Source organism: Erpetoichthys calabaricus, chromosome 4 (genome assembly GCF_900747795.2).
Source record: "Erpetoichthys calabaricus chromosome 4, fErpCal1.3, whole genome shotgun sequence".
NCBI classification, from domain to species: domain Eukaryota; kingdom Metazoa; phylum Chordata; class Cladistia; order Polypteriformes; family Polypteridae; genus Erpetoichthys; species Erpetoichthys calabaricus.
In genome coordinates, this window is record NC_041397.2 from 47,984,314 (window position 1) to 48,007,916 (window position 23,603).

Here is a 23,603-nt window from a genome sequence, read left to right on the forward strand (position 1 = left end):
TCACATCGCGATGTATAAAAACTAAACTTGCCGTAAAGCCACGCACATTCTTACGCCAGCCTTAACCTGTGCATACGCAAGGTTTTGGCTTAGTTTTGCAAACTGGTGGCACCCAGCGTCAAAGCAGTGCTACTGTTCCTGGGTGGTTTCCCTTTATTTTTTTATCAAATACACTGAAATTAAACACATAGCTTTTATTAGTTTAAGGCATCTGATTGTAATCAACCAGTAACAATATAATGGTGCATGGAATTGGCAAATATTCCAAATACTATAGCTGCTTTAGCGTTTTTAATCTCAGTTCATCACTCAAGAGTATTTTCACTCAATGTATCCAAGTGTGGAATCACAATTGTACAGCAGCTGATTTGAAGGAGGATTTTCAGGATTACAGCATCTAGCACAAGCTGCCTCTGCCATGCGCACAGTCTATTTGAACTGCACCCATTCGTCAAACGCATCAGAGCCTTTCCTGTCTGGACCTGGAGGGTCAGAAGAAGTTTCATCAAGCTCTAAACACATTCAATCAGTCTATCAAGTGCTCGCAGTAGAACTGTTTGTACTTATAAATACAATTACCTCACTTTAAACTTGCACTACAGTTGTAATATTGCATAACCTGAGCCACTTATGCTTTCATATTGTATATTTGTTATTGTTTTATCAATTATTATTTATTGTTGTTGTTACTATATCATCATTATAGGAAATTAAGTTTATGGAGGATTTGCATATTGGATCTCATTGTACCATATAATAACAATTCAACAATTCAATTCAATAGAAGTGAGCGCATATTTACAGATAACAACTGGCTTCTGAATCGACTTAGATTTCCAAGAGCAATCTTCTTGGAGCTCTTGATATCATTTTTCAGATGAAATGCAGTGAAGTATGTATATTACATTATATAGATACATTTTTAACTTCATTGCAGTAGCAATGAGCTGGCGCTCCATTCAGGGATTGTTCCTGCCTCACTCTGTATGGTTACTGGGACTGGCACGACCCAGGATGGATAGATGGATGGAATAATTAAATATGTACAATGAAGATACTTCAATGTTCCTTAAAAGTTTTGAAGAATCAGCATTCTAAGCTTACAGATGGCTTGACATATATTAACACTAGAATTACCAGAGCCTACGAAAAAACTTGTAGATCCGTCCCACCTTAAATCGCTTCTTAAATCTGTTCGCACCTTTCCGCCATCGTCTTTTGTCTTGTGCGTGTGCAAATAAAGACAAGCTGCAAACAGTCGACTATTCCATCCCCCCCACCGACTTAGAACGTGCACGAACTTCTCCCAGCTCATGCCTTGATTAATTATCTGGGAGTTTTAGAGTGGAAATAATAGATCATTACTTGGAACACACACATTTCATGTGTGTTCCGTTTCTACAGTAATCTGTGCAAACACATTTTTAAAACAAACTTTTTCATATTCTAGTAGTAAATGACAAAATGTAGGCATAAACTATATAATGTATGAAGCCTGATGTCCAAATATCAAAGAAACACTTTCACAAAAGGTACAAATATAACAGAACAAGTGCACTTTTATTCAAAAATATAACTGCAGAAAAAAAAAGCCGCCTTAGTCTGCAACATTGATACTCATTTACTATGACGGCCCCGTGGCGCAACAGTATCAGTTGCTGACTGGGAATCAAAAGGTCACGAGTTTGATCCTGCACGACTCCCTTTTGAGAAGTGAACTGCTCTTATTTTTACTATTTTAGAATAAAAAGATACATTTGATTTCAGTCTGTAACAGCTGGTGTAATTTATGACATTTGTAAATTTTAGCTTTGTTTTTGTTTTTTTTATTCACTTTTCATTCTCTCAGTTGCATTAAGGATCCTTCCCTTCCCCATCTGACACTGCTGTTTTCACATAAAGATGGGCTATAGCTCTGCAGTGTATCACGATACATACGACGGCGTGTTTTTTTCCCCCCTATCTTGCCAGTCCTCACATTTTGCTGTATGCTGTTTCTTCTGTACTCCAGGACATGCAGAGGAAAGCATAGTAAAGAGCAGTAACTTCAGCGCTATATGCAATCATCAGACACTCCCCATCTGACACTGCTGTTTTCACATAAAGACGCGCTATAGCTCACCTAAGGAGCGCCCTTCCTACATTTACGACATGTATACTTGTTGCAGTGTACACACCTCTCTGTGCTATGGTTCCTATTACACTGAACAAACAGCTGTAATTTGCAGCTCTATTCATTATCTCAAATATATGTGACGTTTTGAAGAAATCATTTGATGACGCGAATAGTACCAATCAGAAAACATCGTCGAAGTAATGCAATACAGTAATCCCTCGCTACTTCGCGGTTCACTTTTCGCGGATTTTATATGTAAGCATATCTAAATATATAACGCGGATTTTTACTTCTGGTACTTGCTTCCTCAGTTGGTTTGCTCAGTTGATTTCATACAAGGGACGCTATTGGCGGATGACTGAGAAGCTACCCAATCAGAGCACGCAGTTAAGTTCCTGTGTGCTGCTGATTGGCTCAGCGACGGAGTGTTGCATTAACACTAGAATTACCAGATCCTACGAAAAAACTCGTATATCCGGCCCACCTTAAATCGCTTCCTAAATCCGTTCACACCTCTCCGTCAGCATCCTTTGTCCTCTAAATGTGCTGATAAAAGACAAGCTGCCAGCAGCCGGCTATTCCATCCCCCCACCGACTTAGAACGTGAGCGAAGTTTTCCCAGCTCACACCTTGATTGATTATGTGGGAGTGAAGTGGAGTTTTACAGTGGAAATAAGAGATCATTATTCTAAAGTAATCTGTGTAAACACATTGTTAAAACAGAAACTTTGTCATATTTTAGTAATAAATGTTACAAAATGTAGTAGGCATAAACTATAGAATGTGTAAAGCCCAAGTTCCAAAGATCAAATAAACAGTTTCACAAAAGCTTCAAGGACAATACAACAGCCTCCGGGGCGTAGCGTGTTAAGATTTGCCTCTTAGAGCACAACAGCTTTGCCGCCTCTCACACCTGAGTTCGATTCCCCGTTAGGGATAAAATGTTGCTTTTTTTTTTCTTTTTAACCTCAAATGGACATAAAATTTATAAATTGGTATGCACTGTCAGTTAATGAGATCGTTATATTTTCATGTGGGATGCTCCTTTTAAAATATTTTTTTAACAATTGAGACTGCAATTAACAGGAACAACTGTCCTTATAACTGTTATTTTTAAGATCCATAACACACAGACAGACGAGCACTGCGTAATAGGGAGACAGGCAGGCAGAGATATATAAATAAACAGGGAAGGCACGTGTACCGAAAGAAGAAAAAAGATCAACGTGCGTTGTTCCTGTAGCACTGAATGAGCTCACCCGCTCCAACATCACCCCTCCCCCCCATCTAAGATCGGGGGAGGGGTGATGTTGGAGCGGGTGAGCTCATTCAGTGCTACAGGAACAACGCACGTTGATCTTTTTTCTTCTTTCAGTACACGTGCCTTCCCTGTTTATTTATATATCTCTGCCTGCCTGTCTCCCTATTACGCAGTGCTCGTCTGTCTGTGTGTTATGGATCTTAAAAATAACAGTTATAAGGACAGTTGTTCCTGTTAATTGCAGTCTCAATTGTTAAAAAAATATTTTAAAAGGAGCATCTCACATGAAAATATAACGATCTCACTAACTGACAGTGCATACCAATTTATAAATTTTATGTCCGTTTGAGGTTAAAAAGAAAAAAAAAAAAAGCAACATTTTATCCCTAGCGGGGAATCGAACTCAGGTCTGAGAGGCGGCAGAGCTATTGTGCTCTAAGAGGCAAATCTTAACGCGCTACACCACGGAGGCTGTTGTATTGTCCTTGAAGCTTTTGTGAAAGTGTTTATTTGATCTTTGGAACTCGGGCTTTACACATTCTATAGTTTATGCCTACTACATTTTGTAACATTTATTACTAAAATATGACAAAGTTTCTGTTTTAACAATGTGTTTACACAGATTACTTTAGAATAATGATCTCTTATTTCCACTGTAAAACTCCACTTCACTCCCACATAATCAATCAAGGCGTGAGCTGGGAAAACTTCGCTCACGTTCTAAGTCGGTAGGGGGATGGAATAGCCGGCTGCTGGCAGCTTGTCTTTTATCAGCACATTTAGAGGACAAAGGATGCTGGCGGAGAGGTGTGAACGGATTTAAGAAGCGATTTAAGGTGGGCTGGATATACGAGTTTTTTCGTAGGCTCTGGTAATTCTAGTGTTAACCAGGAAGTCTCATCTCACTCATTCAGCATTAACGTGCTACTGGTTCAGGGGCCATGTCCAAGCGGCAACAGAAGATGCAAATGATTGCAGAAAAGGTAAAAGTTTCAATGAGTCCACGATTCTTTTTATTTAAAAAGGAGGAAAAGCATATAAGATCTACGGCCGCAGTGTCCTTTAACCAGGACGCAAAACGAGTTGCAAGTGGACATGATAAGGCAGTAGTCTGGATGGAATCTGCCTTAGGAATCTTTGCAACAAGGTCGACGACGTCATGACCGCCTACAAGCTGCTACGTGTACTTACAGTAAGTGTAAACTTATCTACCGATTTCATATTGCTTAGCAGTTGTCCCTGTTATTAATAGAGTAAAGGGTGGGTTGTAAACAATACAGAGAGGGTTTTAAAAACGTCCAAATACACGTTAAATAATTAAATAAATATGGTGTCCCTACTTCGCGGAAATTCGGTTATTGCGGTCGGCCTTGGAACCTATCTCCCGCGATAAGTGAGGGATTACTGTATTTGAAAACGAACAGCGTCAGGTTGGGTATGATTTATACTGGTGCTGTTACTTAGAGTCAGATCAGAAGCTGAATAAGCTCCTGTTCTGACTCTAAGTAAAAAAGCATGAATTAATCAACAGAAATAACCGTGACTGACATTTTAAACTTAACGATTTACAGTGCATACCAATTTATAAATTTTATGTCCATTTGAGGCTACAAAGAAAAAAAAAAAAACACTTCCTCCCCAGCGGGGAATCGAACTCGGGTCTGTACGACGCGGCAGGGCTGCTGTGCTCTGAGCCAGCAAATCTCAGCGTTACACCACTGAAGGTGTTGTGACATCCTTGAACCTTTTGTGAAAGTGTTTATTTGATGTTTGGCTGTCAGGCTTCACACATTCTATAGTTTATGCCTACATTTTGTAACATTTATTACTAAAATATGAAAAAGTTTCTGTTTTAACAATGTGTTTACACAGATTACTGTAGAAACGGAACACACATGAAATGCGTGTGTTCCAAATAACGATCTATTATTTCCAATCTAAAACTCAAGTTCAGTCACTCCCAGATAATCAAACAAGGCATGAGCTGGGAAAACTTAGTGAACGTTTTGCGATGGTGGGGGATGGAATAACCGGCTGCTTGCTGCTCGTCTTAATCGGCACATTTAGAAGACAAAAGAGAGGTGAGAACGGTTTTAAGGTGGGCCGGATCTATGAGTTTTTTCGTAGACTCTGGTAATTCTAGTGTTAAAGAGCTGACTGTGTGGTGATTGGTTCTTTGGTGAAAGAAAAGGAATGACGGCAATTGGGGATTCATTGAAAATGACAATGGCCTTACTTTCCGCGTTGTCAACCACACCTCGCGAGCCTTAATCATCGACTTCACTGGGCTTGCCACTTCATCCACTGCCCACGGGGAAGACCGAAACTAGTTGTCCGAGCTGAACGTAATGATTGCTGCAATGGCCACCGCTCAAGACATAAAAGAGCTCAAGAATGATTTAAAGAAAGATATAAAGAAAGAAATAAATGACATAAGGAAAGAAATAAAGGACATGCACAAGACAAATGAAAAGCTGCTTCAGGATATTAAAGACCAAGAAAAACATTTAAATAATAGCTTTGGGGCTGCCTTTAAAGGTAAGCTAGAAAAAATTGAGGAACAAATACAGAAAAATGCATCTAAGTTTGACAGTAAAATTACAGCACTTGGCACTCAGTTGGAAGATGTTAAGCAAACACTCAGAACTCACACTGAAACAGCTGAACAACTGACATCTACCACTGGTGGAAAAGTAAAGGCTACATATTCCGAATGCAAAGCACTCAGACAGACTTGCTGCACTGGAAGATGGATGCAGAAGGAATAATATTAGAATCGAAGGTCTACCTGAGAACTGTGAAAATCCAAACCCAGTGAAATTCGTGGCTGAGCTATTCTCTAAAATAACTAGAGAGGAGACAGTATCAGCTTACCGCATATTGGGATCAAATCCCTCTAAACCTAGAACTCTCATCGTGCGTTTTGAAAAATTACAATTTAAACTTCATATAATGTTACTTCTCAGAAAGAAACAAGACATTATATTTGAAAATAACCATATTTCTATTTTCCCGGATTTCTCACCCTCAACAGCAGTTAAACGTGCCACATTTTACAACATTATACAGCGTTTAGGGAAACCCGAGATCAGATACAGCCTCTTGTATCCTGCCAAGATGAAAGTGGACATTGAAGGCAAGCTATACATTTTTACTTCTATGGAGGAAGCAAAAAAAAAAAAGAGCTAAACAAAAACTGAACCTGACACTTTTTGAAATACGATCATTGGTCGCATTGTACACAACAAAGATCTTACCGGCTGTTTGATCCGCCTGCAGTGATACTGGTACTATAATTATACATCCTATTTACTTTTTGGTCACTTCTTGTTTTATGTTTTAATTACATTTACATGCGTGTATGTTTGTATGTATGTATCTTTTTTTTTTTTTTTTTTAAAGAGACTGTTTAACATCATACCCTTGGTTTATTGCATTAGGGCTTACTATCCTTACCCAGGGCTACTGTTTAACATCATTCCCTGGGTTTACTCTCTCAAGACTGTTTAAAGTTATACTTTATGCTTACGCTTATATTATTTGGACTGTATTTTCAATAGATCTCTCTATTTTGATCCTTACACACCACTGCTGGAGGGCTTGTTTTGTTTTGGATGTGCTCTGTCTCTAGGTATGTCAGAGGACTGGAACTTTGTGAAGTGGGGTCTAGCCTCACGTTGGAAGGCAAAAGGGGGGGGGGGGGGGCGGGGGGGGTTGAGAAAGAGAGCAAGCTATTCCTAATCTATTCTTTTAATCCTTATAATTATAAGTGCCAAGACATTAGGCTTCATGGCAATAACTCCTGGAAAAACTGGAAATTAAGGTCAAAGCTGTCTTATTTTAAGTTAAGACTACAAAATGACAGCAAAAGCTCAGAAGCAAGATCTTCATGACCAAACAATTAACTTTATAAGCTGGAATGATAAAGGGCTAAATCACGAATTAAACAGAAAGTATTCTCTCAACTAACAGGTCTAAACACCAAAACAGTATTTTTACAAGAGACCCACTTATTAAGCAAGGATCAATTTCAGCTGCACAGAGACTGAACTAGACAAATATTCCATTCCAGTTTTACAAAGGAAACTAGGTGTGTGGGAATTCTTATACATAGAACAATAACATTTGTAGTAACAGTTGTTGTATCTGATCCTGAAGGGAGATATGTGATTGTCATAGGTAAATTATTTAACTGTAAAGTGATTTTGATAAATATCTACGCACCCAATGTAGATGATAAGGACTTCATTCAAAATGTATTTGCATTCTAAATGTGAACACTCATAAAATTTATAATGGCTAGTGACATTAATTGTGTTTTAAATCCAGACCTAGATTGGTCCACTACCACAGGAACAATGACGTCTAACACAAGGCAATTACACAGTTTGTAACAGATCACAACTCAGACCCCTGGAGATTTTTAAACCCAAACTCAAGAGCATGTTCCTTCTATTCACCAGTGCATCACTGCTACACAAGAATTGATTTTTTTTTATTTTTTTTTATAGATAATAATTTCTGGCCTACGATTAAATCTTGTAAGTATAACGCTATTGCCATCTCTGACCACGCTCCATTGATCATGGAGCTAAAATCACTATGCCCCACATACTTATCTCGCAGATGGCGTCTTAACCCACTTTTATTTGCAGATGCAAACTGTACAGAATTTATATCCAAGCAAATCATTCTTTTAGAGACAAACACATCCTCAGAGGTTTCTGCAGGAATACTCTGGGAAACTCTGAAGGCTTTGTTAAGAGGACAGATTCTCTCATATCTCACCCACATAAATAAACTGGAAACCAAGAAGATATCAGAGCTAAACAGTGAAATTTCCAGAATAGATCAAGAACATGCCAGGCGTCCAAATGAAGCACTTCATCGGAAAAGACAGGCTCTGAATTCAGAACTCACTTTTGACAACTAAAGAAACAGGACAACTCTTTTTTAAATGAGGACATCATTACTATGAACAGGGAGAGAAAGCCAACAAGATTTTAGCTCAACAAATCCACAACCGCTAAGCTCACAATGCAATCCCAGCAATTACCAATACAGACAGAGACAAAATGACCATAAAAAAATTATCATAAAAAATAATGCACACATTTAGAGACTACAATAAGTCCTTATATTCTACTAAGCTTAAAGAAGACAAGACACAACCTAATGCATATCTGGATGCATTATAGATACCACAAACTAGATACTCTGGCACTATCAAAATTACTAGATGCTATAAACTCACTTCAGCGTGGGATAGCAGCAGGCCCTGATGGCTACTCTGGCGAATTTTATAAAAAAAATTTCTCCATTAAGCTAGCTCCCCTTTTATTAGCAACATTTACAGAAGCTAGAGACAATAAAATTCTACCTCAAACTTTTCATCAAGCTCGAATTAGTCTTTCCTAAGCAAAATAAGGACTTATTACAATGCGCATCATACAGACCAGTCTCACTTTTGAATAATGATGTAAAGATACTTTCCAAAGTCCTAGCTAGAAGGATTGAGAAAGTGCTTCCTTTGGTAATATCACAAGACCAAACTGAATTTATTAAAGGCAAACACTTAGCTTCCAATTTTCGACACCTGTTTAATGTGATATATTCACCCACAAAGTCAAACACCCCGGAGATGATATTTTCGTTGGATGCGGAAAAAGCTTTTGATATGGTTGAATGGAACCACCTTTGTACCATACTGGAGAAATTTGGGTTTGGCACGAAAATCTGTGCATGGATCAAACTACTGTATACATGTCCAGAAGCTTCACTTTTTATTAACAACATTAATTCAGACTACTTCAAACTAAAATGGGGTACTAGACAAGGATGTCCCTTGTCACCACTGCTGTTTGCAATTGCCATTGAGCCACTGGCTGCTCACTGTTGAAATTCTTATGAAATAAAGGGCATTATCAGAGAAGGACTTGAACAGAAAATTTCTTTATATGCAGATGATATGGTACTGTATATACTGTATCTGATCCACAAAATACTGTGTATGCAGTCCTAACAGCAGTAACAGAATTTCAAAAGATTGTGTGTCTCAGAATTAATTTGAACAAACGTGTGCTCTTCCACTGAATTCTCAAGCACACAATATTAGATTGGACACCTTCCCTTTAGTCATCGTAGATCAGTTTAAATACCTAGGAGAAAAGATCACAAGTAAGCATAAAGCTCTTTATCAACAAAATGTCATTGTCTGCATGGAAAAAATTAAGCAAGACTTGCATAGATGGTCTATTCTTCATCTAACTTTAGCTGGAAGAATTAACATTGTCAAGATGAATATCCATACTAAGCTTCTCTTTCTATTTCGAAACATTCCAATATACATCAATAAATAATTTTTTAAGAAATTAGATTCAACAATAACCTCATTTATTTGGAAGTCAACACATCCACGTATCCAAAGAGCAACCCTACAAAGACCTAAGGCAGAAGGTGGCATGGCTCTATCTAACTTTCAGTTTTATTACTGGCAGCAAACATACAAGCTATAAAAACCTGGACACAAATAGATGAACATACACAGGCCTGGTCCGCAATAGAAATAAAATCCTGCAGTACTTCTTTATATTCCCTGCTTTGTGTCCCAATAAATGCAAGGTATCGGAAATATACTAATAACCCAATTGTGCTTCACTCACTCAGAATATGGAACCAATGTAGAAAGCATTTTAAGATGGAGAAGCTTTTATCTGTGGCACCTCTGCAAGAGAACCACCTCTTTCAACCCTCGCAAACTTATGCAGTTTTTAATATCTGGAAAAAATTTGGGATTAAATTGCTCAGAGATCTTTATATAGACAACATCTTTGCATCCTACTAACAATTACATTCCAAATTTAACTTTCCAGCTACACATTTCTTTCACTATCTTCAAATTAGGAACTTTGTTAAACAGAACCTGCCCGATTTTCCTCATCTTGCACCCTCGTTCATGCTGGAAAAAATATTGCTCAATTTCAAGGACTTAGACACTATCTCTGCAATGTATAAAATTATTTTACAGTCCCTCCCTTTCAAAGATCCAAGAGGACAATGGGAAAGTAGCAATGCAGAGAATTAAGTCAAGCTCCATATGCGCAAAGCATGCAATTATTCAACTCAAAATTATATATCGAGCACATCTGTCTCGCCTAAAACTGTCCAAAATGTTTCCAGGGCAAGATCCAACCTGCGAATGCTGCAATCAAGTCCCAGCCTCACTGGGTCACATGTTTTGGGCCTGCACCAAATTAACATCATTTTGGACCAAAATTTTTTAAGTGCCTCTCAGACAGCCTTGGTGTCACAATCCCTCCTAACCCATTAACAGCTGTGTTTGGTGTTCTTCCAGATGGGTTTAAATTGGAGAAGGACAAACAAACTGATTGCATTCACTACACTTTTGGCACGCAGACTTATTTTGCTAAACTGGAAGAATCCTAACTCTTCTCTTTTAAGTCAGTGGGTAACCAATGTTTTATACTATTTGAAATTGGAAAAAATCAAATATTCAATTAGAGGATCTGTACAGAATTTTTTAATTCAACCATAACCCTACAAAGACCTAAGGAAGAAGGTGGCATGGCTTCATACTTCTTTATATTCCTTGCTTTGTACCCCAATAAGTAACAGTCATTGCCAATATATTAGCAACCCAATAGTGCTTCACTCACTCAGAATATTGAATCAGTGTAGGAAGTATTTTAAGATACAGAAGCTTTTATCACCTTTTTCCACCCTCTCAAACGTATGCAGTTTTTAATGTCTGGAAAACATTAAATCACTTAGAGATCTGTACATAGACAATGCCTTCGCATTCTACGAACAATTACACCCCCAATTTAACTTTCCAGCAACACTTTTTTTTTTTTTTTTACTAGCTTCAAATTAGAAACTTTGTTAAACAAAACCTACCCAATTTCCCTCACCTCCCACCTACCTCTATACCAGAAGAAATAATGATCAATCTCAAACAGCATTTCTGTAATATATAAACATTTTAAAGTGCCTCTCTTACAAAGATCCCAGAGTACAGTAGAAAAAGGATCTCTCACTCAACATCACAGAAAAGGAATGGAAGGTAGTAAAGCACAGAATTCACTTGAGCTCCATATGCACAAAGCATACAATTTTTCTACTTAACATTATATATTGAGCGCATCTCTCTCATTTAAAATTGTCCAAAATGTTTCCCGGGCAAGAGCCAACCTGCGAACATTGCAATCAAGTTCCAGCCTCACTGGGCCATATGTTTTGGGTGTGCACCAAATTAACATAATTTTGGACAACATTTTTTAAATGCCTTTCAGACAGCCTGGGCATCACAATCCCTCCTAATCCACTAGCAGCTGTGTTTGGTCTACTTCCAGATGGGCTTAAAGTTGTGAAGGACAAACAAACTGTAATTGCCTTCACTACACTACTGGCACAGACTTATCTTGCTCAACTGGAAGAATCCTAACGTACCACTTAAGTCAGTGGATAAGACATTTGAACACTAGTGTATGCATTTATTAGGTTTCTTTGCAATAACAAAAATCAGTATTTATATTGCTACTGACAAATAACCACATTAAATTATGACAAAATTATTTCTCTGTTCATTTTCTGGACTTGGTTTGTCTACTAGACAACATAGTGAAATTACTTTCTCACACAAGCCTAGTTCACAATAAACAAATTTGAAGAAGCATCTTTTTCTTTTTTATTGTTTAATTTGTTTCGGCATTCCACCCACACTTAAACAGCATTTTTGACCACTGAAAAGTAGTTTCCAAATCAATCTCCAAATTTATTAAATTAAACTTTAAAATATAAGTTTGTGTAATGTGATTTTTAATTTGAGTATTTTTGCCAATATATTTTCGACTAGTCAAAAAGAGACTTGCTGGAATGCAAACTAGAGACATCCAGTTTACTTTTCTTACTGACCTCTATGAAGGTTTCAATTTGAAATGTTTATAATTATATTGTACTGCAGAGTATCTTTAATTATGTCTGTTTTAAAATCAGAATTAAAGATGATCTGAAATTAAATTTTGACTGGTTAAACTTGGATTTAAGATATTTGATTTTTCATACATTTATTACATAAACACTAAAGATATCTAATGTTGATTTACACTAGATAAATGTGATTTCTAGTATGTGAAATTCAAATTTGGGCTAGTAAATTGATATCTCTATAATATGATCTCAAAAAGCCATCTCTACTTTAAAACATCATGGACATAAATGGGAGAAGGTGGTTAGTTTCTGATGATCAAACTGAAATAACAAATTTGCAATTCTGATTGTGACTAGTGAATATGTAATCATAGTTTTTCAAATTATGACAGAAAACAATTTTTGATGTTTAAAATGGAAAGTACTGTTAGAAATTAACAGTTTAAACTAGGGCATCTAAATAATTGATGTTAATGCATGTGATTAACATGTTCAAAATTTCTGCTATTTTTAATGCAACACCTAAATGCGTTAATTAAACCAGTTACCAGAAACCTATTAATACAGAGTCAGTTTAGTTTGAATCCAGTTGTTTTCTATAGGTATGCTGAAACAGTGTTCACAGGCGGCACAGCGGCTAGTGTTCATAAACCAAACCTTTGGGGGTGTTGCATTAAGGATAGAAAAAAAGGAATGGGTGTTATTTACTTCACAGACCAAGAAGGACTAAATGTATTTTCGTATTTGAGTAGTAGCCATTACATTTAAATTCAAAATACAGTAATCCCTCCTCCATCGTGGGGGTTGCGTTCCAGAGCCACCCGCGAAATAAGAAAATCCGCGAAGTAGAAACCATATGTTTATATGGTTATTTTTATATTGTCATGCTTGGGTCACAGATTTGCGCAGAAACACAGGAGGTTGTAGAGAGACAGGAACGTTATTCAAACACTGCAAACAAACATTTGTCTCTTTTTCAAAAGTTTAAACATGCTCCATGACAAGACACAGATGATAGTTCCTTCTCACAATTAAAAGAATGCAACCATATCTTCCTCTTCAAAGGAGTGCATGTCAGGAGCAGAGAATGTCAGAGAGAGAGAGAGAGAGAGAGAGAGAGAGAGAGAGAGAGAGAGAGAGAGAGAGAGAGAGAGAGAGAGAGAGAAGCAAACAATCAAAAACCGATAGGTGCTGTTTGAGCTTTTAAGTATGCGAAGCACCGTGTGGGAAGCATATCGCTTGACAAAGCAGCCACAAGTTAGCCCAGCAAGGGAGGAAGCAATGTGAAGGTAGTCTTTCATCATTTTTTTTAGACAAACGTCCGTATTCTCTAGGGGTGCGAACAGCCCCCCTTCTCACACCCCCTCCGTCAGGAGCAGAGAATGTCAGAGCAAGAGAGAAGATCACAATTAAAAGAATGCAAACATATCTTCCTCTTCAAAGGAGTGCTTGTCAGGAGCACAGAATGTCACATAGATAGAGAAAAGCAAACAAATCAATAGGGCTGTTTGCTTTTAAGTATGCGAAGCACCGCGGCACAAAGCTGTTGAAGGCGGCAGCTCACACCCCCTCCGTCAGGAGCAGACAAAGAGAGAGAGAGAGAGAGACAGAGTTTGTTTTTCAATCAAAAATCAATACGTGCCCTTCGAGCTTTTAAGTATGCGAAGCACCTTGTAGCATGTCGTTTCAGGAAGCAGCTGCACAAAAGATAGCAACGTGAAGATAATCTTTCAGCATTTTTAGACGAGCGTCCGTATCGTCTAGGTGTGCGAACAGCCCCCCTGCTCACACCCTCTACGTCAGGATCACAGATAGTCAGCGCAAGAGAGAGAGAAAAGTAAGTTGGGTAGCTTCTCAGCCATCTGCCAATAGCGTCCCTTGTATGAAATCAACTGGGCAAACCAACTGAGGAAGCATGTACCAGAAATTAAAAGACCCATTGTCCGCAGAAATCCGCGAACCAGCAAAAAATCCGCGATATATATTTAAATATGCTTACATATAAAATCCGCGATGGAGTGAAGCCGCGAAAGGCGAAGCGCGATATAGCGAGGGATCACTGTAATCTTTATTGACATTTATGTTCTACTGTACCCAGTGCTAAGCATCTTAAAAAATAAAGGCTTAAAATAAGGAGCACTGCTACCAGAACTTGAAGGCAATCACTTGGCACCCAAAGTGCCACCCAGCATAGTTTAAGTAAAGTAAGTAAACGCTACATAATAAAATGGGTAGCACTGAATGCTACTGTACGTTAGCATCTCAATTTGGAATGGAGTAGCAATGAATTTTGTAATATTCTATTTGTTCAATTAAATAGATTTTTTTTTTATTACAATTATGGGTTTCATCTCTTTACTAGAAGGAAAAGTAATGCAAAAGTATCTCCTTGTTTGTAATGCATTACATTTTATAATAAGTAACTAACATATTTAGCTACTTTTCTGAACATAATGAGTAACATAAGTATGTTTACTTTAAAAGTAAAATTTCCCAACACTGGTTCCTTGTGAACATTTACTTTCGGTATCTGGTTATATTGTTAATAACAAAACAGAATTTCTTGAACTACCAGTGTAAATATACAAATGTGCTTAAATATCTGGCTGAATATATAGTCAGAAAATCAATACTCTCTTATTTTTCATGTACCTGTCATTTTAAACAACCAATTAAAGTGCTAGAATAATTTGCATGGTGGCTCAAAGAAGAAAATCACTTTGAGCTTTTGATTAGTGTTTCACTGTTTATTCAATTGTTTCTCCTATACAAAATTGTTCAATAAATTAACTGGAACAATTTAAATTGCAAAGGCAAATGATTATTAAAACTGTTTTGTCTTAGAAATTAATCACAGAGTTATTTTTGCTTCATGGGAAAATATTAATATGGTTGAAGGAAATATGCAATATTTCAATTAATAAGCTGTTACTAAAAAATGTTAAAAATGTAATTGCGCGATTAACTGTAATTACATTTTTAATAAAACAGCAGCCCTAGTTAAAACAGCTTGTCTTAACTAGTGAGAATTACTAAACGAATGTTTGATGAAATTCAATGGGAAATGTCCTCCAGAAACATACAACTTTAAAAAAATAAAAACAACCCTAGTTAAAATTAACTGCTCAAAAAAATTAAAAGAACACTTTGAAAACAAATCAGATCTCAAATGGGGGAAAAAAATCCTGCTGGATATCTATACTGATATGGACTGGGTAATGTGTTAGAAATAAAAGGATGTCACATCATTTGCTGGAAATGAAAATTATCAACCTACAGAGGGCTGAATTCAAAGACACCCCGAAAATCAAAGTTAAAAAATGATGCAGCAGGCTAGTCCATTTTGCCAAAATTTCATTGCTGCAACTCAATCTCAAAATCTACTCAGTGGTTTGTATGGCCCCCACATGCTTGTACGCATGTCTGACAACATCGGGGCATGCTCCTAATGAGATGAAAGATGGTGTCCTGGGGATATCCTTCCAGATCTGGACCAGGACATCACTGAGCTCCTTGACTGTCTGAGGTGCAACCTGGCAGCGTCGGATGGACCATAATGTCCCAGAGGTGTTCTAATGAATTTAGGTCAGGTGAGCGTGGAGGCCAGTCAATGGTATCAATTTCTTCATCCTCCAGGAACTGCCTACATACTTGCCACATGAGCCCGAGCATTGTTGTGCACAAGGAGGAACACAGGACCCACTGCACCAGCATGGGGTCTGACAATGGGTCCAAGGATTTCATCTTGATACCTAATGGCAGTCAAGGTGCCGTTGTGTAGCTTGTAGAGGTCTGTGCGTCCCTCCATGGATATGCCTCCCCAGACCATCACTGACCCACCACCAAACTGGTCATGCTGAATGATGTTACAGGCAGCATAACATTCTCCACAGCTTCTCCAGACCCTTTCACGTCTGTCACAAGTGCTCAGGGTGAACCTGCTCTCATCTGTGAAAAGCACAGGGTGCCAGTGGTGGACCTGCTAATTCTGGTATTCTATGGCAAATTCCAATTGAGCTCCATGGTGCCAGGCAGTGAGCACAGGGCCCACTAGAGGACGTTGGGCACTCAGGCCACCCTCATGAAGTCTTTCTTTTTTTTTTTTTTTTTTTTATTTATTAATTTTTATTGTAATCCTTCCATACAAATAGATCAATTTATAACCAAACAAAACTGAAGACTAATCAAACCCCACCCCTGAGAAGGAAAGCTTAGCCAAAGGAGAATTGCTTAGGGCTTTTTAATATGGAAACAATAAACAAAAGAAAGGGAGAAATAAATATATAGGTAAATAAGAAATGGAGAAGGGAATTAAATGAGGTAATAGTTATTTCTCTTATTCTAAAATAATACTGATTAGATCCTGCCAGGTTTTGAAAAAAATTTGTATAGATCCTCTAACTGAGAATTTGATTTTTTCCAATTTCAAATAATATAAAACATCGGTTTCCCACTGACTTATCAGAGGAGAGTTAGGATTCTTCCAATTTAACAGAATAAGTCTGCGTGCCAAAAGTGTAGTGAATGCAATCACCGTTTTCTTGTCCTTCTCCACTTCAAGTCCGTCTGGAAGAACACCGAACACAGCTGTTAATGGGTTAGGAGGGATTGTGACCCCAAGGCTGTCTGAAAGGCACTTAAAAATTTTGGTCCAAAATGATGTTAGTTTGGTGCAGGCCCAAAACATGTGACCCAGTGAGGCAGGAGCTTGGTTGCAGCGTTCGCTGGTTGGATCTTGCCCTGGAAACATTTTGGACAGTTTTAAGCGAAACAGATGAGCTCGATATATAATTTTCAGTTGAATAATTCTATGCTTTGCGCATATGGAGCTTGAGTGAATTCTCTGCTTTGCTACCTTCCACTCCTTTTCTGATATATTGATTAAGAGATCTTCTTCCCAATGTCCTCTTGGATCTTTGAAAGGTAGGGACTCTAATAGGATTTTATATAATGCGGAAATGGTGTTTAATTCCTCGAAATTGAGCAGTATTTTTTCCAGCATTGTGGAGGGTATGAGGTGGGGAAAATCGGGCAATTTCTGTTTAACAAAACTTCTAATTTGAAGATATTGAAAGAAATGTGTAGCTGGGAGGTTGAATTTTGAATGTAATTGTTCAAAAGATGCATATATGTTGTCTATATAAAGATCTCTGAGCATTTTAACCCCAAAACTTTTCCAGGTATTAAAAACTGGATATGTTTGCGAGGGATGAAAGAGGTGGTTCTCTTGCAGAGGTGCCACGGATAAAAGATTTTCCATCTTAAAATGCTTTCTAAGTTGGTTCCATATTCTGAGTGAGTCAAGCACAATTGGGTTATTAGTATATTTGCAATAACTTGCATTTATTGGAGAGCAGAGCAGGGAGTATAAAGAAGTACTACAGGATTTTACTTCTATTGCGGACCAAGCCTGTGTATGTTCATATATTTGTGTCCAGGTTTTTATGGCTTGTATGTTTGCTGCCCAGTAATAAAACTGAAAATTAGGTAAAGCCATGCCACCTTCTGCCTGAGGTCTTTGTAGGGTCGGTCTTCAGATACGTGGGTGTTTTGAGTTCCAAATGAAGTCTGTTTCTGATTGCTTGGTCAGAGACATTCCCACCGGTGGCCTGCTGGAGATCATTTTGTAGGGCTCTGCCAGTGCTCCTCCTCTTCCTCCTCTCACAAAGGAGCAGATACCGGTCCTTCTAAAGGGTTAAGGACTTTCTACAGCCCTGTGCAGCTCTCCTACAGTAACTGCCCGTCTCCTGGAATCTCCTCCATGCCCTTGAAACTGTGCTGGGGGACACAGCAAACCTTCTTGCAATGGCACGAATTGATGTGCCATCTTGGAGAAGTTAGACTACCTGTACAACCTCTGTAGTGTCCAGGTATTGCCTCATGCTACCAGTTGTGACACTGACTATAGCCAAATGCAAAACGAGTGAAAAAAACAGTCAGAAAAGATGAGGAGGGAAAAACATCAGTGGCCTCCACCTGTTAAACCATCCTGTTTTGGGGGTCATCTCATTGTTGGCCTTCTAGTGCACCTGTTGTTAATTTCATTAACACCAAAGCAGCTAAAACTGATTAACAGCCCCCTCTGCTACTTAACTGACAAGATCAATATCTCAGAAGTTTCACTGACTTGATGCTATACTCCGATTAAAAAGTGTTACTTTAATTTTTTTGAGCAGTATAGCTAATGAAAAACATGAATGTTTCATAAAGTTCAATAGAAAATGTCCCTCAGAAGTACGAAACCTTCAAAAACAACAGAAAATACATTATAGTTCTGCAATTCAGTCAATACTGAATAGAAGATATCTTTAGTTTTTACTTTGTTGACTCAAAAATATGCTGTACTGCACAAAATATTTTCCTTTTGAAAATACATTTTACATATCAAAACATTTTATTATTATAATTAATCACACCAAGGCATAACAACAGCTTGCTATATACAATTTGAGATATTTCTAAATATATTTTGACTAGTTAAAATTTAGAGTTAGAGAGACTTCTTCAATTGCATTTCAAATACATTTTATTTAACCAGAGTAAACATATATGTCATGTTAATAAGGGTCAGTCAAAATACAATTAGAAATACAGTATATCTAATTAAAACCCTTAGTGGAAAAAGAATTAGCACAAATAAAATAGGAATTGGCACAAGAGTATCAATGTTAAAATGGCTACTTGTGTCCACACAGCTTTACCTTTAAAGATGTTGACCCAATTTTAACAATGGTTTCAATAGAAAAACTGCTTCATAAATTTCATATACCGCAAGAATGTTTGTGATGTCATATGCAGAATTAAAGTTTTGTTCATCTTGATATTTGCTTTTATCTGTTTTACAAAAAGGACCCACTAGTTCTTCAGGCTACAGAAATTGTGAAGTAAAGTCTGGCACTGGGTTATAGAGGTGGATTATCATATGTTAAATTTCTTCTGTTACTTGTACTTTAGTAAAATTTCTGGAAAAAGGATAATTTACAGAGTAGTTTTATGTAACAAAATTGTTTTACTTTCACTGATGTATGTTTAAAAAAAAACTGTTAATATTTGAACATTTCACATTTAACATTTTAAAATCCTGAAGTCTCTTCTACTGCAAAGAATTAGTGACAGCTCTTTGCCATCATTAGATTATTCTGCTGACTTCATAGTCAGTAACTGGCAGCCAGTCACAGATGTTAGTTGTGAGCAAGTCGCAACTAACCTTCAAGTTGCTCAAATCTATGTTACCAATTTTCTGGAACATCCAGCTAAGAAGTTTAAAAATCAGACCCATGAAGGATTTGACACGGATCTTGAGTGAACATCCCTGGCTTCAAATTCAGTCAATATTTAGACTAAGATGGAAAACAACAGTTTTATCATGTATTACCATCTGTGTGTGTTAAAAGAGGCAGACATTTCAGCAGAGATTAACTCCATCTTACTCTCTACGTAAATAGCAAGTTCTGCTTGCTTTCTAAATAGCACTTCAATATCAACAATAGCCAAAGAACATCACTAACTTACTATCTGTGCTAGACAATATTGCTAGTGGGGAAAAAAAAAGTAAATACGAAAGTTAGGGCCTATCTACTTCTGATTGTCTAAATTAAGTATTATTATAATTACAAACAGTACTATCTAGTAATCAAAACAGCTTGTCTGACAGCGTGAAAACCATCACAGAAATTCTTAGCATGTGCAACATTAACTAACATGGGAGAGCTGTATGTTAACTCTTTTAGGGCGGATGTCGACTTTTGTCAACAGCAGGAGTTGAGGGTGATAATCAGCTGTGAATGTCGAAAAAACTCACTATTACATTATAGGTAGGCCCTCTTTGCTAGGAGGGCTGTTAGACTCGTTGATTTGATGTCAAATTTTTGCATATGCATGAGTATCGTAGAGTAAACAACATCTAGAATGGCATCAACATCAGACAAAACAGTGAAGTGAATGCACAACGGAAAATACTCTGTGTGTACTATTGATTTATTTTTTTTGTTTTTTGTGTATTATCGTTGAACCAGACTGATTTATCAAACTTTGATTTGAATGCAAGAGATCTGGAAATCGAAAACGAAAACGAAAGACAGGTAGCTGTTTTATTTCCAGAAAGTGCCTTTCAGCTTATGAGTGATGAGACAAACAGGTATGTAATAAGTATGTGAATTTACATACTGTAGAGGCTCTTGGAACACAGTGACATTTGTCATAAATAAGTATTTTATGTTATGTGTGAAACCATTGAGTTTTTTGGAAAAATATGCAGCCCTGGGAGAAAAAGAAAAAAATAATTAGCCCTAAAAGAGTTAAAGAACGCAGTTCAAAGTTTATTTAGAAACAAATGTTGAAGGGTGTGCTTTCAGTTGCTCAAAGATGTGCCTTTTGAAAAGATTTATTTGCCATTTAAAGTCTGTTTGAAAATATAACATAGTAATTAAAATATGCTTCATGTATTTTTTTTTTTACTTACTCCACTTGGCTATTCCAGTTCTATAGGAAGACATAGATTTCGACAAATTAAAAGACTTATTGTACGTTTTATTTATTTATTTTTTTAAACCACTCAAACCATTAATGTTATTTTTGTTTCAGTATATTAGAACATTTAAATCAACTAACTTGAGAAGATGTTGACCTAATACTTTTTTTTTTTACCATTTCTCAAGTTCATTTTTTTGACAAGTACTTTTACTTCAGATTATTAATATTTTTTTTTAATATAAAGTAAATTATATTGGTTGGTTTGGGCTACTTTATCCACGTCTGGTTAAAATAAAAATATGCTTACACTGCAAGTTTTAAACTTAACAGCAGAAATAAAAAAAGTCCCAAAGGTTACAGTGCAAGTAAACATTACTGTAATATCGGTCAAAAAGGCATGAGAAAAACATCATTCAAAATATTAAAACACAAAATGGAATTATTATTGCTTTTGACAAAGTCTAAAGTACACTAAAGTGAGAATAATAATAATATTTGAGAATAATATGTTAAGTCTGATAACTGAAAACATTTAAATAAAAGAAAAAGAAAGCTGTTAAACTAATGCTTAAAATTTGAACTACCTTGTTCCCAAGCTTAAAGACCTCCTCCAGATTATTACTGTTCGTATTAATCATGATAGAATCTGTGTCACCATAAATTACTTCCAGGTTCATCTAAAAATAAATAACACTGTTAATATTTTATAATGTTTAAATTTAAGCAATAAACCATGTATCAATAATAATTCAACATGTGACTTGTGGGAAAAAATGCACTCATCTGCTGCATGGATGAAAAAAATAAAATCTTTCATACAGAATTATACTATTTGAAAAGACAAGTTTATATTACAGTAGGAAATCAAATTGCTAGCATGAACACATAGCTATGATAATATATCTTTACTAGTACTGATCTGAAATATATACTTGTAAGAAAAAATATAACAATAAAATATCCCAAGTACAGCTGATGTGTAACTGGTGGAATTTTAACATAAAATAAATAACATACTGCACACATGCAATGCCCATGCCAAGACTTAAAAGAAGGACCTGGAGCTGTGAGCAAGCACTAACTAATGTGTCAATTAAAGTCTGTCTCCAAACTCTCACTATCACCAAATCTCTAGAAGTAAATAGCCACTATAGGGTGGAGCAAATCCCTGTTCATCCTTTCTTAGTTTACATATCTGGGTGCCACATAATTCCTTGTTTTGAGTTTTGCACAATGACATTTTTTTACTCTTTTTCGACAATGTAAAATAAAAATAAGTCAAAGCACAGATTTAATAGTTTGTTAACTTTATGCTTGTTAGCTATGGACATCCAATACTGTAGTAAAGAAAGGATAACATTTGTATTTGGGGTTGAAAATGCAGTACCAATAAAATGTATCACAATAAAATAATCAGTGTTTGGAATTCATCACATCCTGACATAGCAGATGATCTACTATAAAAGCATTTAAATTTTATTAACAAAGAAAAAAAAAGAAAAAGGATATAAAACTGAAAATTTTACATAATAAAGTTAAGAAACTTTACCTTCTGAACCATATCTTTTGTGTGCATAAGGATCTGTTAAAAAAAAAATATTCCCATTATTACTTACTAAATAATGATTCTAAATAGTGTTTACTATTACAGAATTACTTCAATCAATTCCATTAAAAAATACACACACACACAAATCTACATATATGCTGTCTCAAACAAGATAATGAAATTTGACATTTGTTAAGTCTCAGTGCTCAACACTTATTACACAGATTTTTTTTGGGGAGGAGAGGGTGGGAGTATTGCACTCAAGAGCACAATAAGGGAAGGGTTGCCATTTAACCCAGAAGTGGTCATTCCCCTGGTCTCAAAAGCCCCGATAAGTCTGGTTCACACTGAGCTTGGAGTGGTAAGGTAGCTGGTGGACAAGAGCTCAGCTGTCTGCAGGAAACAAGGAAGGGAGGCCACACAATTGGACAGTATTGTACCCCTTTACACAGTTCTAGTTATTCTTTCATTTATCAAAAATCTCCTTTTTCTTACACTTTGGTCTCCTAAGTCATTATTATTAAAGTTGACTGTCACATATATGTTGTGACTTTAATATTTCTTTTTTAGAGTTTCAAAATTACTAGAAATAAAAAAATGTACACTTTGTGCTAGTAACAGTCCAAGTTATGTTTCTTTATAAGATGTACATTTTTTTTAGGTCTTAAAAAAAGGTGAATGTGATTTTGCTATTTTTCAAAAGAACAAGACCCATGCTCCATGTTAGACTAATTTAAAAATGATTTAAAAAAGCACACACACACACACCCCCTGGAAACTGAATGAGCGTGTGTGTCTTTAGGATATCTACTGCCTTGCACCCAAACCTGCTGGGATAAGCACAGGCTTTCCTAAGTAACCCTGAACATAACCACGACATTAGGATAGAGGGATACTGTGTGATTAACTAGCATTGGATTAAAGAAAAACTTCCTCAAAAGCTGAAATTACTAAATTCAACATAAGAGCATTTAATAGGAATAGCACCATAGATTCTTATCATGCCCACATTTTACTTGTCATCAATAGGAGCAAAAAATAATTAATAGTTGTAAAAAGAATATTACTTAAGCACAATCAGGTTGTATACAGATTTTGTAAAAGCAGCATATATAAAATATGAAGTGTAAGAGGGAAACTAGCAATATATCCCATTAATAGAAAATGTCACATATTAACTACAGAGTAATATTTAATATTACTTTTATGGACATAAAATTTATTTTTATTGATAAGGCTACCATAGCTTTACCGAA

General features: G+C 36.5%; 1 protein-coding gene across 2 annotated transcripts in view; it reads right to left on the reverse strand.

The window, feature by feature from the left end:
- pola1 (polymerase (DNA directed), alpha 1) overlaps window positions 1-23,603 on the reverse strand; it is a 452,854-nt gene that overhangs the window by 251,113 nt on the left and 178,138 nt on the right. For both annotated transcript variants that reach the window (XM_028799416.2, XM_028799415.2), the window contains exons 27-28: window positions 22,348-22,380; window positions 21,383-21,475 (exon numbers count right to left, since the gene is read on the reverse strand). In XM_028799416.2, coding sequence (XP_028655249.1) covers window positions 21,383-21,475; window positions 22,348-22,380 — 126 coding nt within the window. The remainder of the gene's footprint in view (window positions 1-21,382; window positions 21,476-22,347; window positions 22,381-23,603) is intronic.